At 41.2% G+C, this 17,788-nt stretch overlaps 2 protein-coding genes across 3 annotated transcripts in view; one reads left to right on the top strand and one right to left on the bottom strand.

The window, feature by feature from the left end:
• LOC131106369 (zinc finger and SCAN domain-containing protein 22-like) overlaps nucleotides 1-17,788 on the top strand; it is a 245,672-nt gene that overhangs the window by 98,510 nt on the left and 129,374 nt on the right. The gene's annotated exons all lie outside the window — the stretch shown is intronic.
• Nucleotides 1-17,788, bottom strand: part of cpne5b (copine Vb) — a 129,503-nt gene that overhangs the window by 35,442 nt on the left and 76,273 nt on the right. For both annotated transcript variants that reach the window (XM_058055346.1, XM_058055347.1), the window contains 2 exons: nucleotides 10,368-10,471; nucleotides 7,229-7,333 (listed from right to left, as the gene is read on the bottom strand). In XM_058055346.1, coding sequence (XP_057911329.1) covers nucleotides 7,229-7,333; nucleotides 10,368-10,471 — 209 coding nt within the window. The remainder of the gene's footprint in view (nucleotides 1-7,228; nucleotides 7,334-10,367; nucleotides 10,472-17,788) is intronic.

The following is a 17,788-nucleotide window of genomic DNA, read 5'->3' on the forward strand; positions in this document are numbered from 1 at the left end:
GGCCTTCTGCAACTCATACTCCGGATTATTATAGTCCAGAAAATACAGAATATCACATAGCAGATGAACACGGTGATAGATGACATAGTGAAATTGACTTTATAGGATTTACAATCATCATTTAAACCAAAGTAGCCTGGTACCTGAATTTTAGGCACCCCTTGTTGTTTTATTGATTTGAATTCTTGATTCTTTCCAACGGTGTTCAAGAATCAGTGACAAAGTCGAAGTTGCGGACGGAAGTTGGAGACTTCCAACAAGACAATGACCCTAAACGCTGATCAAATTCTACTAAGGCATTCATACAGAGGAAGAAGTACAACGTTCCGGAATGGCTACCTCAGTCCCCAGACATGAATATTATTGAAAAAGCGGGCTGTCCATGCTCGGAAACCATTAAACCTGTCTCAACTGGAGATGTTTTGGAAAGAAGAATGGTCAGAAACACCTTCAACCAGAAATCCAGACCCTCATAGGAAGGATTTATATCTGCAACGACTTATAGTCCAGAAAATACGGTACATTTGTACATGGACATGGTACATGGTGAAATGAAATGACATGACTGAAGTGTGGACTATAATCATAATCAGCTCTATAATATATATTCATATAACTACAAGTACAAAATAGACACATGCTGAGGAGCATAAAAAGCTGTCATTAAATCTTTGCATTCATCTTTTGATTATAATACGCGGTGTGTGCACTATAGGTAATAATAACATAAGATATAATTAAGCCACCCGTGCCCTGAAAAAGCTATAGTGACATGCGGCATGATGGCATGATGGCATCAAGGCACAAAGCGAGGACGCAGCGTACGTACGCCTCGAGAACCATTAGCAGACGCACCAAGAAGAAAAAAACGATTTATTATAAACGTCGTCTATGTTGCTTTCGTCGTACTTTAAGACCGCCAGCGTTTGAAAGCGTTTCAGCTTGTGACTTGTCACGTTTAATTACACTCACATTGTGTGTAGTTGTGTATGTGTGTGTAGTTGTGTGTGTATGTGTGATGCCAGTCGATGACGGACTTTGACGGGTTAGCGACCCCCGTGTGATACTCTGGCTGACACAATTCCACCCAATGTTTCTCACATTTTACACCACCTCAGTTCGTACAAGCAGCGCTGTTCCAATGCGTCACAAAGGTTTGATTCCCCCAAACACCCCCCCCCCCCACACACACACATGTATTTTCCCAGCATTCTCATTAACCTTCCTCTTGTGTTAGATTTCCTATATCATCTCTTATGTTAACGGGTCGGTTTTGACCCATGTATTAAATCAGCTATAAAATACACAAATACAAAATTGGTAAAATAAACCTCAAAAGAATCATATTAATAAATGTAATTATTTTGTTAGCTGGCTATTACTGAGAGCTATAGAACATATCTCTTAAATCAATTAGTTTTATTTATTTTCTCATTTTAGTATTAATCACTAAAGAAACATCTATGGCAGGGGTCTCAAACATGCGACCCGCGGGCCAAATGTGGCCCGCAGGACACTATTTTGAGGCCCCCGCCTTGATATGAAAGTTCAATGTAAAGTTTGATATGGATGCTGTATGGTATCATGTACCCAGAAAAAATTATTACGTTTGATTCATGTTCATGTTAAAGGTTAAATAACTGTTAATAGTTATCCTCCCTATCCGTGTGGAAGTGGTAAGTTTTGGCTATTTAAGTTTAAAGGAAATAACTTGAAGGCTACCGTTTAGGTGGCTAGCTCTCTAGTTTGCGAGTTAGCATGTGTCTCAAGACCCTGCAGTTGCGCAATATGTTGTAAATAAAAAGAGTATAAATGTGACTATAGTCGTGTTTTGTCATGTCTACAGGGCTCTAATAATGCTTTGTTCATTTTAATCTGAAAAAAATCATTTGTCTACCCACCAACTATATGTGGTTTCTTAAGTTTTTATTATTATTATTATATTTATTTATTACTGATTGATTGATTTTCTTTATTCTTGATTTGTTTATTTATTTTTCATCTTATTTTGTGCAGAAAAAAAAAATGAAGATATTTGAGAACAGTGGAATGTTTTATCAGAGCTTTTATTGTAGAAAATCGGAACCAAAGCACTGAAAAAGTTTGTATATTTTTCTGTTTTTAATAAATGTGTTTTTTTTTTTTGTAAAACCTGATGCGGCCCAGCCTTGCCCAGACCCTAGCTCCAGTGGCCCCCAGGTAAATTGAGTTTGAGTGGTCATAATTTCAACCAGACCGTTTTAAAATGTAAATGTAAAAATGATTTTTTGTTTTTATTTTGTTGAAATAGAGTTTCCTGACAAAGTCAAAAAGCCTTAATGCAATAAACAAATGTTATGTGATTCTTTTTATGCATTAAAACCATAACGACCCTAACACAAGAGGAGGGTTAATAGAAGCGTATGCAATCATAGTAAGACACACAGCAGAGTGCAAGCAACTTTTTCCCCCCAAGAAGAGAAAATGTCACGTCTGTGTCATCATTCCTCTCAGCGCCTTCCTGATTTAGCTTGTTTTCTTCCTATCACTGTCGTCTAAATGAGAGGCAGACGGATAAGCTGGGGGGGGGGATGACTTCCTATCCCTTGCAACACAATGCTTCTACATTAACGACGTGCCAACTGAGACAAGGGAAATACATCATACTTTTAGATTCGGTGGTGCATCTTTTTTGTAGTATTCCATAATGCAGAATCTCGATTTTTTTTATTTTACATCAAATAATCGACGTTACTATACAGGACATCACCCTTAAACTGGGATTTTAACCATTTTCCATATGACATAGCTTCTTTAAAAGATCAAACCAGTCCCATTGGTGTCTCGGGTATGCTGGAGCCTATCCCAGCTGACTTGGGCAAGACGTGGCATATACCCTGGACTGGTCACCAGCCAATCACAGGGCTCAAACAGTACTTTAGTATCGTATAGTATACACAGTATATTCATTCATTCATTAATTTTCTACCGCTTTTCCTTACAAGGGTCGCGGGGGTGCTGGAGCCTATCCCAGCTGACTTAGGCAAGATGTGGCATATATCCTGGACTGGTCGCCAGCCAATCGCAGGGCTCTAACAGTACTTTAGTATCGTTTAGTATAGACAGTATTTTCATTCATTTATTCATTTTCTACCACTTTTCCTCACGAGGGTCGCGGGGGTGCTGGAGCCTATCCCAGCTGACTTTGGGCGAGAGGTGGGATATACCCTGGACTGGTCACCAGCCAATGGTAGGGCTCAAACAGTACTTTAGTATTGTATAGTATAGACAGTATATTCATTCTTTTATTCATTTTCTACTGCTTTTCCTCACAAGGGTCATGGGGGTGCTGGAGCCTATCCCAGCTGACTTGGGTGACACGTGGGATATACCCATCAGCCAATCGCAATCTCAAACAGTACTTTAGTATCGTATAGTATAGACAGTATATTCATTCTTTTATTCATTTTCTACCGCTTTTCCTCACAAGGGTCGTGGGGGGTGCTGGAGCCTATCCCAGCCTGGTGGCCAGCCAATCACAGGGCACATATAGACAAACAACCATTCACACTCACATTCATACCTATGGACAATTTGGAGTCGCCAACTATCCTCACTAGGCTCAAGGGGATATGCTGGAGCCTATCCCAGCTGACTTCGGGTGAGAGGCAAGGTACACCCTGGACCGGTTGCCTGCCGAATCGTTCATTCATTCATTCATTCATTCATTTTCTGCCGCTTATCCTCATGAGGATCGCAGGGGTGCTGGAGCCTATCCCAGCTGTCTTCTACACCCTGGACTGGTGGCCAGCCAATCACAGGGCACATATAGACAAACAACCATTCACACTCACATTCATACCTATGGACAATTTGGAGTCGCTAATTAACCTAGCATGTTTTTGGAATGGGGGAGGAAACCGGAGTCCTCGGGGAGAACATGCAAACTCCACACAGAGATGGTCGAGGGTGGGATTGAACCCTTGTCTCCTAGCTGTCAGGTCTACGCACTAACCACTTGACCACCGTGCAGCCTATAAACAGTATAGACAAACAAATTTAGAGTTGCTGTGTGGGAATGTGGGAGGAAGCCGGAATACCCAGAGAAAACCCACGCAGGGTGACAGCTGGGATAGGCTCCAGCATACCTGTGACCCTATTGAAGATAGGCTGCATAGAAAACGGATGTATGGAAGGACTTTTATAGGGATTTTCATGATGTTATGATATAAAGTATATGCTTTGCCGTCTTTTCGTACAACAACATAATGACGGATATCAGAAGATGTTTTTATTTTGAAATAACGACTTGAGTGTTTGAAGAATATTCAAGAATATTAAAGTACGTTAGCAAACAACACCAAATTGAGAGCGAGGGTAGTGAAGTAATAATAAGATGGACAAAAGCACTGATGTTCTTTCAAGTGGGATTGGCCTCTTGTCATCAAAGACATTTCAATGACAGTTCATACCACAGGTCAGCATTTGCCATGGAAATATAGTCCTCATATTATCCGAGTTTTTGGATACCATTTTATCCCCCTTTAGTGACCGTGGAGCCTCTATATTTCAATGTCCAGCGTTCCACCTGGAACACGAATGTGTGCTTTGCTTTTTCTTTGGCCTTTCTTGTATTTTTCTCTCCCCTGATGCCACAACAGAAGGATTCCAGTGATATGAAAACGTAATAACTAAAGTGTTCTTGGGACTCACATCGCTGCCAATTTATGGTGTTTGAAGTCCTGGTGACACTTCTGATAATAGTTCCTCACGGAACTTTGCCTGTGATCACGTATAATTGCTGCGCCTGATGTTGGCGCACCTGCTGACGGGTGCTGAGTTCGCTAGCGATTGGTGCTGTACCCTGGCTAGCTATACAGGTGCCATATTTTTGGTTGTCTTCAATGGGATTTCGATTGCAATTTTAACATCATTTATTTATTCATTCATTTTCTACCGCTTATCCTCACGAGGGTCGCGGAGGTGCTGGAGCCTATCCCAGCTGTCGTCAGGGCGAAAGGCGGGGCAGCCAATCACAGGGCACATATAGACAAACAAGCATTCACACTCACATTCATACCTATGGACAATTTGGAGTGGCTAATTAACCTAGCATGTTTTTGGAATGTGGGAGGAAACCGGAGTACCCGGGGAAAACCCACGCATGCACGGGGAGAACATGCAAACTCCACACAGAGATGGCAGATTGTGGAATTGAACTTGGGTCTCCTAGATGTGAGGCCTGAGCGCTAACCACTCGACCACCGTGCAGCCCGAACATAAGACATTCGCACAATATTTATTTCTTCTTTTGAAAATTTGATTCATTCATTCATTTTCTACCGCTTTTCCTCACAAGGGTCGCAGGGGGGTGCTGGAGCCTATCCCAGCTGTCTTCAGGGCGAGAGGCGGGGCAGCCAATCACAGGGCACATATAGACAAACAACCATTCACACTCACATTCATACCTATGGACAATTTGGAGTGGCTAATTAACCTAGCATGTTTTTGGAATGTGGGAGGAAACCGGAGTACTCGGAGAAAACCTACGCATGCAAAAATTAGATTCAAAATATTAATTATATATCCGCACAAAAACATCAGACAGTGTTTAGTCCATTATGACTAACAACAGTAATTTGACATCAATAACAGAGCATCAGATTGGGTCGTTAGTGCAGGGAGACCAAACGTTCTGTTTTCCCAGGATATGCTCTGTTTTCACATCCTGTCCTGGCCGTCATTTTTATATGTGATGAAGTCCTGGTGGTTTTTCGTTGGACCATTAAATCGACTGATATTATGGTACAGAAAGAAAAGGTTTGTGGGATTAAAGTTGGATTTGGAAATACAGTAATTAATATCATCCATCTATGTTCTAAGTCCCATTGGTGTCTCGGGTATGCTGGAGCCTATCCCAGCTGAGATGGGGCACACCATTGACTGGTCCCCAGCCAATTGCACATTACTTGAATTCATTCATTTTCTACTGCTTATCCTCACCAGGGTTGCGGGGGTGCTGGAGCCTATCCCAGCTGACTTTGGGCGAGACGTGGGATGTACCCTGGATTGGTCGCCAGCCAATCGCAGTGCTCAAACAGTACTTTAGTATCGTATAGTATAGTATAGAAAAAACAAATCTAGAGTTGCCATGTGGGAATGTGGGAGGAAGTCGGAATACCAGGGGAAAACCCACACAGGCATGTGGAGAACATGCAAATTCCCCACAGAAAATGCCTGACGTAGAGCCACGGGCAGAGGATTCCAACTGCGATTTAAAGACTGCTTGTGTGATTTCCAGCAACAAATCAATATTGCGTCGTAATCTAAGCACGTGGCTACGGTGATATAGCGCGACTTCGACTTAACAGCGCTACACGTAGAGCCTGTATCGATTCCTGATGGTTCAAGTCAACAACGCTTGTGGTTTAGTAATGGCTGACATCAGTCCTCTGCGCGTCGGCGGTGGCGGCAGGATAGCATTCAGGGGCCGTGAAGGTCATGGACAGATTAGACCAGCCGGGAATCAATGAGGTCAGAGGAAGTGGATGGGGTTAGCACAGGGGTGGGCAAACTTTTTGACTCGCGGGCCGCATTGATATAACAACATTTCCGGGGGGGGGGGGGGGGGGGGGGGGGCAGACTATATATTTTACACGTAACAGTCCACCTGGTATTATTGTATCTGTAAAATTGTCATGCAATCTGCTATTATTATTTATTATTTTATATTTATATTTAAATATTTTAAAAATAATAAAATATTATAATAATTAAAATAAAATTAAAATAATTATTATTATATTATTATTATGTAAAATATGCAAATATAACAATATTATTATATATAATTAATATAATAATTAGCATTAATATAATAAATATAATAATCATAATAGTTATAATAATAATATAATAATTATTATTTAAATTTGTATTATTATTATGTGCTTGTGTCTCTTTTTTCAGGAGCACTTTGTAAACAACAGACCATGTCAAACAACGAAATTGATACAACCATCAAAAGGTTGGCTCAGGCCATGATGCCAGGTTGTATGTTGACTTTAAATTCAATACTTTGGAAAGATTGGGCGGGCCGTATTCAAACACTTGGCGGGCCGGATGTGGCCCCCGGGCCGTAGTTTGCCCACCCGGTTAGCAGGAAGTACAGGCTTTGCAGGGTGTGCAGGTTGAAAAAACCAAACAAAACAAGAGTGCGGACCGGAGAGGCCCCAGAACTAGGACTTACCTGTCGTAGTCACCGTTGCAGAGCGCTCGTACGGGGATGGCGAACGGTTGCCACACGGGATTTAATGTGTTCTTCACCACCTCGGTTTTATGGCAGATAGTAAACCTAGACATGAGGAGTGCAGAGGAGGAGAAAGGAACGTGTATTGAAATGGTAGTGAAAGGAATTTGCTCATTAATCGTCACAAGAGATAAAAATGCTAATAAGGAGGGGGGGGGGGCGGTGGAAAAGGACGCCGGCTTCAATATGGAAGCCACACAGATGCTACAAACGGGGCTTTGTTTACCGCCTGGCTTGCCTCCCGGCTATACAGGTATTGTTTTATAGACCTGGGAGAATTAGTCTGGCGGTCTAAAGCGGCCCCTTCGATACAAATGGATTTATCTCATATCTGCAATCCTTTACAGAGCAGACATGAATAAATCCCCATCAAATACAACAAATATCCTCTCAAACAGCAACAAGGCGTGTCTGTCACCCCCCCCAAAACCCCCCCATTACTTGCGCTCCAACGACCACAAGTGTTTTAAACCCCTGTAAGCCGGTTAGCTACACGACCCTCTAATTTGTTTCTCCCTACGACACCACAAATAAATCACATATCCTACGGATCCATCGTCACCCTCTTAGGGAAATATGAATATTTGAGGAAAAGCTGGAAGACGAATAATGAACATACATTGAACATACGGTACAGTAAACCTCGGATATATATCGGACTCGGATATATCAAAAATTCGCTCACAACGGACAGATAAAAAAAGAACCGATTTTTCTGTAATGCATTTCCAATAAAAATTCATTGCATATATCGGATTTTTTTATAACGGATTTCGCCTATTTCGGACAAAATCTCCAGTCCCGTTCCAATGCATTTCCATTAAATTTCCCTCGCATATATCGGATGGTCGCATCGTGGCGCTCCGATTCACGGAATCGTGACAGGCCGCTATACGACGTCATTTGCAGCGTTTGCAGCGTTGCCTGCGCGTCCAGGTACATTGGAAACATAGTCAAGGAAGTGCCTTTTTATAACGGATAAAATCCCATTTACGCATATACCGGATATAAATCCCATATATGCGTAAAACGGACATTTTCCGGTATACGCATATAACGGATTTGGCTTATATCGGACAAAACCAGTGGGAACAATTGAATCTGATATATCCGAGGTTTACTGTACTTGCTCTTTCGTGCTGTTTATTAGGGTTGGCAACAATAACCTGATATAAGATAAGATAAGATAAGCCTTTATTCGTCCCTCAGTGGGGAAATTTGCATTGCATTGCAAGAGTACACAATCAGTTAATCAGTACAAAGTACACAATATAAAAAAATAAACAATATAAAGAACCCAAGTATTAACAAATCAACAATACGATATATCGGATATCCGGTTTGACAATCTCGAAATACATCTGAAATAAACTGGTAGAACAACAAGAGACGAATATGGCACCCATTTTTCTAGGACTGCTGCTTACCTCTTTTGGGTTACTTTTAAATGTCGCACCTTTGTTGCCTACCCGGAGTGTTGAAAAACTGATTAGTTATTTTGAGTATAAGATACTTACTTTGCTTGGACACTTTTTTTGCCACTTTTTAAAAAATATGTGTATGTTTTATATACTAGAGGCCATTAAATCAAAAGGAATCATTCAGGAAGTCCATGTCTAAAAATGAATACATTTGACATGGAATTCTGTTGTTGGTTTGTATTTTGACTTTATATATGCCCCAGTGCCTTAGAGCATTGCTTGGGGATATGATGTGCTTTTTTACACATTGGAAAAAACTGGTCTACATGTCTACATGAACAAATGCTAACTGAGAATCATATCAAATCTTATCATTTGTACATTGTATCGAATAATTCAGGTTTTAAAATACCGTTGTCTTTCGCTACGTTGCAGTTCAAACATGGTTCCCTCACTAACTAATTTTTCAAACATAATTTATAAATAATTGCTTTTTTCATAGTTGACTATGACCTATTATTAGTCAGAAATATGCATTTTTATCAAATTATACATATTTTTGCCCAAATTGAGCATTTTCAAGTATTAAAATAGCTAAATGAACAGAAATACAATTACAGTATAAGCTAGTATAAGACCGCCATCTTGTCAATGTACTTCTACAATGGTCACATGGTGTCAGTAATTGTTGGGCGAGACCAACACTGAAGTATCAGACGTGAAAATTCGGCTTTTATTATTTATCGGGCACAATAATGAAAAAAATGATAATAATCATAATAATTTTTCTGTTTCTGTTTTTAATGTATTTTACTCACGTTTTAACTGTGTATTAACCAATGAATGTTGTATTTTGGTGTCTTCTATTCTGTTTACTTGCTTTTATTCAACTCCATTCTTCTGTAAAGTGTCTTTGAGTATTTTGAAAAGTGCTGTACAAATAAAATGTATTATTATTATTATTATAATAATAACACGGGTTACTGTTTCGGCCATACTCCACAACAAGGTCAAACTCAAATCTGGATCCCTGACTACATTTCCTATGTAAAGATGACTGTGTGGGTGTTATATTATGTCTAGATGTCTCTAATCATGTTCAAAACATGTAAACACGTTTTCTATGCCATAACTATGAATATATTCCATTTATAAAGAAGGAATCTTCACTTTTTGTGGTCGGGTCTGGAACCAATTATCAGCAATAAGCGAGGGATTTGTGTATATATCCATTTTGAGTCACATTGTAAAAGATGTACAATTCCGACTTGTATGATTTTTGCATTAATTAACACCCTTTTATATGCTCTCTTGTATTTATTTATGCCAGTCAATATTTGCATAAATACAGCGCCCCCATTTATTGGACCACTTATTGCACTTCCTCAACTTCCTGTACTACAGCAACAATACAACAGCGGACAGGTGATGCGACCAGGAAAAATATAATCTCATATTCATATATGACTACGATTTACTATGTTGTCAGTACATTACCAAAAAAGGAAATGAAAGTAAAAGAAACTACTGTAGTTTTGGTATTTTTACCCAACTGCTTGATGCCCAACCATTTTATTTTGGACCTGAAAATGTTTTTCTTCAATAGCGTCTACATCAGTGTGTGTGATTTGAGTCCATGTCAGTGGAAAAGTACTCACGTTCCATCTTCATTGCTTCTGTAGAAAACCATGAAAGGGTCGGATTTGCCGAAGAAATCCTTCTTGTCCAGCTTGTTTGCACAGAACTGCATAGTGGCACTGTCCTACAAGGATGGGTGCAGATGGGGGGGGGGGGGGGGAGAATTTATTAGTTATAGGATACACACACGTACATTTGATGGAATTCATGTATTGATTTTTTTTACTATGTTTCTGCTGTGTAATTATCGTGTAGGATACAATATTATAGTCATAAATGTTTGCATGCTTAGGTCACATACAGTAAGTCAGGGATAAATTTAGGGGGGTCAGTTTGCAGGAAGAACTTTAATGAGAAAATTCCAGAATCCCGAGGATGAGGACCAAGCCGTCATGCGTTGTCATGGGAACGGATCCAGGCCACAAGGGAGATCAAAGGAAAAAGGGGCACCAGGACATAACCGCCAATCAAAAGAAGAGATGCTAGACGGAACCCTGAGGTGACAGGATGGGGCGGCCACTCTTTTTTCATTCATTCATTTTCTACCGCTTATTTTCAGGGTCTCAGGGGGTGCTGGAGCCTATCCCAGCTGTCTTTGGGCACATCACAGGGCACATATAGACAACCATTCCCACCCACATTCACACCTATGGCCAATTTGGAGTCACCAACTATCCTCACTAGGCTCGAAGAAGTGTGCTGGAGCCTATCCCAGCTGTCTTTGGGCGAGAGGCGGGATACAACGACAACCATTCCCACCCACATTCATACCTATGAACAATTTGGAGTCACCAACTATCCTCACAAGGCTCAAGGAAGTGTGCTGGAGCCTATCCCAGCTGTCTTTGGGCGAGAGGCGGGATACAACGACAACCATTCCCACCCACATTCATACCTATGAACAATTTGGAGTCACCAACTATCCTCACTAGGCTCGAAGAAGTGTGCTGGAGCCTATCCCAGCTGTCTTTGGGCGAGAGGCGGGATACAACGACAACCATTCCCACCCACATTCATACCTATGAACAATTTGGAGTCACCAACTATCCTCACGAGGCTCAAGGAAGTGTGCTGGAGCCTATCCCAGCTGTCTTTGGGCGAGAGGCGGGATACAACGACAACAATTCCCACCCACATTCATACCTATGGACAATTTGGAGTCACCAACTATCCTCACTAGGCTCGAGGGAGTATGCTGGAGCCTATCCCAGCTGTCTTTGGGCGAGAGGCGGGATACAATGACAACCATTCCCACCCACATTCATACCTATGAACAATTTGGAGTCACCAACTATCCTCACTAGGCTCGAGGGAGTGTGCTGGAGCCTATCCCAGCTGTCTTTGGGCGAGAGACCGGTCGCCAGCCAATCACAGGGCACATATAGACAAACAACCATTCACACTCACATTCATACCTATGGACAATTTGGAGTCACCAACTATCCTCACTAGGCTCGAGGGAGTATGCTGGAGCCTATCCCAGCTGTCTTTGGGCGAGAGGCGGGATACAACGACAACAATTCCCACCCACATTCATACCTATGAACAATTTGGAGTCACCAACTATCCTCACTAGGCTCGAGGGAGTATGCTGGAGCCTATCCCAGCTGTCTTTGGGCGAGAGACTGGTGGCCAGCCAATCACAGGGCACATATAGACAAACAACCATTCACACTCACATTCATACCTATGGACAATTTGGAGTCACCAACTATCCTCACTAGGCTCGAGGAAGTGTGCTGGAGCCTATCCCAGCTGTCTTTGGGCGAGAGACCGGTGGCCAGCCAATCACAGGGCACATATAGACAAACAACCATTCACACTCACATTCATACCTATGTATGGACAATTTGGAGTCACCAACTATCCTCACTAGGCTCGAAGGGGTATGCTGGAGCCTATCCCAGCTGAGATGGCCGAGGGTGGGATTGAACCCTTGTCTCCTAGCTGTGTGGTCTACGCGCTAACCATTTGACCGCCGTGCAGCCGATAGACAGTATAGACTAACAAATTTAGAGTTGCCGTGTGGGAATGTGGGAGTGTGGAATTGAACTCGGGTTCGCCTAGCTGCGAGACCTGCTTGCTGACCACTCGACCACCGTGCAGACTTACATGTCCAATTATAAATCCCATGCATGCCTTCAAGGCGTGAAGTAGCTTAACGTTCCCCTCCCCTGTGACTACTTTTCACGGTGTGGAGGAAAAGGGGATCTGACTAACACTTGGCTCGGAGTCGTGTCTAATCTCTGCAACACAGTGTGTTCATTACAGTATCATTGCAACAATGGATAGCTGTTGTTGTTGTCACTGCCTGAGGTCTTACACCAGGCAGCCAGGGCCCCGCTAATGATAGCTTGATAGCTTTTTAATGTCACAGCTTGCACCCCGTGTCAGGCGGCGGGGCTGGGTGGGAGATCGCTTATGTGACGGCTGTGAGGTTCCAAGTGTGAGTGTTTCTGCACGTGCACATCGATCGCCCGTTTGAATTCCTTTTTTTTTTTTTTTTTTACGTTTTTCCCACAGTGTCCTCTCCCGCCTGCGTCTTTTATCACTCACAGCCAGACACTTTGCGGCAAACTCCGCCACTCCAGCAGCGAGAGGAACTTTATCCGCTTCCCGCCCTCGCCCTGGGGGCTACATCTAGCACACTTGACACCACCTTTCCGCCGCCAAAATATCAATCTTCTCATTAGATTCCATCTGCATTCAAATTCCTCTTTAATGTCAGCTCGCATGCTGCTGACTGTGACGCACCGACATCTGTCTCATACATACAGCAAAGTGCGCTGCAACATATAGAGGACTTTCTATATAGCTGTGAATTATTCATATTCATGCGCTCAATGATGCATTCTGTCTTTTCTTACAGATAGCTACTGTGTGTGCCTGCATAATTACAATGGCAGTTGCCCTCTTTGTTTGCTCATCGGCCTCAAAAGGCTGAGATGAGAGCCTCAAAAGATGACAGGAAGTGACCAGAAAAGTGCATTAGAAGCAAGTTGAAAAAAATGGAAAAAAAAAAACTACACGTTTTTTGTCAAAAATCAACGCCCTCAAACACTGGCGTTTTATGCGCTTTTTGGGTGCTTCTGGGCCCCCTGGTGAGTGTGTGTGAGGTTTCCGCTGTTTTTTTTAACCAGAAAAGTGCATTAGAAGCAAGTTGAAAAAATGAAAAAAAAAACAACAAAAAAACGACATATACGTTTTTTGTCAAAAATCAACTTTCTCAAACACTGCTGTTTTGTGCGCTTTTTGGGTGCTTCTGGCCCCCCCCCCGTGAGTCTGTGTGAGGTTTTTTTTTTTTTTTACCAGAAAAGTGCATTAGAAGCAAGTTGAAAAAATGGAAAAAAAAAACTACACGTTTTTTGTCAAAAATCTACGCCCTCAAACACTGGCGTTTTATGCGCTTTTTGGGTGCTTCTGGGCCCCCTGGTGAGTGTGTGTGAGGTTTACGCAGTTTTTTGACCAGAAAAGTGCATTAGAAGCAAGTTGAAAAAAAAAAAAAAAAAAACGACATACAAACCCCTTAGGTTTTTTTTGACAAAAATCAAAGCCCACAAACACTGGCGTTTTATGCGCTTTTTTGGGTGTTTCTGGGCCCCCTGGTGAGTGTGTGTGAGGTTTCCGCTGTTTTTTTGACCAGAAAAGTGCAATCGAAGCAAGTTGAAAAAATGAAAAAAAAAACAAAAAACGACATACAAACCCCTTACGTTTTTTGTCAAAAATCAATACCCTCAAACACTGGTGTTTTATGCGCTTTTTGGGTGCTTCTGGGCCCCCTGGTGAGTGTGTGTGAGGTTTTTTTTTTTTGTTTTTTCACCACAAAAGTGCATTAGAAGCAAGTTGAAAAAAAGAAAAAAAAACGACCCATTTTTTGTCAAAAATCAACGCCCTCAAACACTGGCGTTTTATGCGCTTTTTGGGTGCTTCTGGGCCCCCTGGTGAGTGTGTGACATTTCCGCTGTTTTTTTTTTTTTTTTTTTACCAGAAAAGGGCATTAGAAGCAAGTTGAAAAAATGAAAAAAAACGACGCGTTTTTTGTCAAAAATCAACGCCCTCAAACACTGCCGTTTTATGCGCTTTTTGGGTGCTTCTGGGCCCCCTGGTGAGTGTGTGTGACGTTTCCGCTGTTTTGTTTTTTTTTTGACCAGAAAAGTGCATTAGAAACAAGTTGAAAAAATGAAAAAAAACAACAACAGTTTTTTTTGTCAAAAATCAACGCCCTCAAACACTGGCATTTTATGCGCTTTTTGGGTGCTTCTGGGCCCCCTGGTGAGTGTGTGTGTGACATTTCCGCTGTTTTTTTTTTTTTTTTTTTTACCAGAAAAGTGCATTAGAAGCAAGTTGAAAAAAAACAACAAAAAACGACATACTAAGAAAGCTATAATGAAAAAAAATGACAATATATTGTAATCTACTACTCTATTTTCAACTATGGTACACTTCTGCACTCTGTGTGTATACTAGCGGGCCCGCCTCCACCCACCGAGACAAAGTCAGGTTAGCATGGCGAGTTCATTTTCAAGTTCATTTTCATTTGTTGTGTTAGTGATTAATTATAATTGTCCATGATATATTTCTTTTCTTAATGAGAACATTTTAATTTTACCCCTTACTAAAAAACACATAAATGTTTAGTTTTTTTCAGAAATTCATTCACTGGTGCTTGTATGTTTCACTGAACATGAAAGTAACATTAGCGACAGCTAGCGACCAGCGTAGAATACTAGATGCCTTATATTTATATAATTTATATAATTTATATAATTTATATAATTTATATAATTTATATAATTTATATAATTTATATAATTTATATTTGCCTTATATTTGTATTGTACTTAATTTAGCTATTCTTATTGGAAATGCTTAATTCAGCCAAAAGGTATGTGTTTTATTTTTTAATAATATTCAACCATGAAACAGGATGATTTATTCATTTATATCATTTCCATCAATCGGAATAGAGTCAAGCCACAAAATTTGTTGCTATTGTACATAAACGTAGTGTGACATTAAGATAATCCATTCAGTCTTTTCCCAAGGTTACAAGTTTTGCAACTTAACTGAGTTTGAATCTTTTAAAGCCATGAAATGATTGAAAAAAAAAAACAGTCAAACTCTCTGAATATTGTTGCATAATAGAGCTGGTTCATCTTTGGTGAATATGTAGGTCAATTACCCCTTTCATGGTTTTTTTTTTCCCATATGCAATTCCACCCTCTGCCGACAGACTTGAGTACTTTATGTGCTCAGTTACTGACCTCACTTTTTTTTTTTTTTTTGCTTAATTTTGAATCAAAAGGAAGTCTGTAAACTATGGCGACCCCTTAAAAGATTAGTACTGATGATGGCGATACGGCAGTTTTATCAAAACTTGACAACATTCATCATTAAAAGAGTTTTTCTGAGTCTTTGAAGGGCTGCTTTCTTCATAAGGAGCTTGTGTGCTGGCCCTCATCTTCTCGTCAGAAGACTACTTTATTCTTACTTTCCTCTTTGTAGCAACTTCATAACAAGCGTCATATTCATGTGAATAACTTTGGAAACAAAACTGCTTCCTGTCACCACATTAAATGTTTTGTTCATTATTTTGGAGCAACGTTCCTTCCCACATTTTGCGTTGCATTCGCTGCCCCGATTCAGACAATGAAAGGACACACATATATATACATGAGAGGTGCTGCAGAGATAATAAGCACATAAAAAACATTTCTGGCAACGAACAGCGTTGCAGATATTAAATATGCATCTGCTCCTGCCTCATTAATGTTCTGCAGCTCGAACTCACGCTCTGGCGAAGATCACTGATCAACGGCGTTTGTTAATATGCTGAGAATGAGCGTATCAATATTTAAAGCGTGCGTGCAGGCGGGAGGTTTACAAACAACATCTGTCAGTTGAATGAAGAGGAAGCGGTTGCTTAGCTGGGATTCTCTTCATATTCGGTGCTTCAATGTGTTACAGCAGGGGGGCTCACACTTTTTCAGCATGCGAGCTACTTTTAAAATGACCGAGTCAAAATGATCCACCCACTACAAAAATGCAAAACATCTATTTATTGTCAAATGTATTGAGGATTATTTGTACGTACAATGTATGTTGATGTACCTTACATAACCAAATGAGCCAATATTGCAAAACACACATTCATTCATTCATTCATTTTCTACCGCTTTTTCCTCACGAAGGTCGCAGGGGGTGCTGGAGCTTATCCCAGCTGTCTTCGGGCGAGAGGCGGGGTACACCCTGGACTGGTCGCCAGCCAATCACAGGGCACATATAGACAAACAACCATATCGGAAATTCGCTCACAACGGACAGATAAAAAAAAAAAAAAAAAAATTTCTGTAATGCATTTCCAATAAAAATTCATTGCATATATCGGATTTTTTATAACGGATTTCGCCTATTTCGGACAAAATCTCCAGTCCCGTTCCAATGCATTTCCATGAAATTTCCCTGGCATATATCGGATGGCCGCATCGTGGCGCTCCGATTCGCCGAATCGTGACAGGCCGCTATACGACGTCATTTGCAGCGTTTGCAGCGTTGCCTGCGCGTCCAGGTACATTGGAAACATAGTCAAGGAAGTGCCTTTTTATAACGGATAAAATCCCATTTACGCATATACCGGATATAAATCCCATATATGCGTAAAACGGACATTTTCCGGTATACGCATATAACGGATTTCGCTTATATCGGACAAAACCAGTGGGAACAATTGAATCCGATATATCCGAGGTTTACTGTACTTTTTTAAAAAACTTGACTACTGCACTGAAAGGAGAAGCTCTCCAATCTCGTTGTAGAGCTTGTATAATGACAATAAAGGCCATTCCATTCCATTCCATTCCATTCCATTCCATTCGAATGTGAACAGTTAGTGTCACTTTAAAGCCCCAAGACTTAAAGGAAAATGGCATCATATGTTATTCTGTGGGCGGCACGGTGGTCTAGGGGTTAGCGCACAGACCTCACAGCTAGGAGACCAGGGTTCAATCCCACCCTTGGGCATCTCTGTGTGGAGTTTTGCTCTCCAACACTGTTTCTGTTCTCCCCGTGCATGCGTGGGTTTTCTCCGGGTACTCCGGTTTCCTCCCACATTCCAAAACAAACATGCTAGGTTAATTAGCCACTCCAAATTGTCCATAGGTATGAATGTGAGTGTGAATGGTTGTTTGTCTATATGTGCCCTGTGATTGGCTGGCGACCAGTCTAGGGTGTACCCCGCCTTACGCCCGAAGACAGCTGGGATAGGCTCCAGCACCCGACGCGACCCTCGTGAGGAAAAGCGGTAGAAAATGAATGAATGAATGTTATTCCCTCAAGAACATTTTAACAGGCCACAGCAGTGATGGAATATAACATAATTAATGACATAAATATTTTCAGGACAAGAGCATATATGTTTATGTTTATGTTTATGTGTGTGTGT

The sequence above is a fragment of the Doryrhamphus excisus genome, chromosome 18 (genome assembly GCF_030265055.1).
Source record: "Doryrhamphus excisus isolate RoL2022-K1 chromosome 18, RoL_Dexc_1.0, whole genome shotgun sequence".
Taxonomy (NCBI): Eukaryota; Metazoa; Chordata; class Actinopteri; order Syngnathiformes; family Syngnathidae; genus Doryrhamphus; species Doryrhamphus excisus.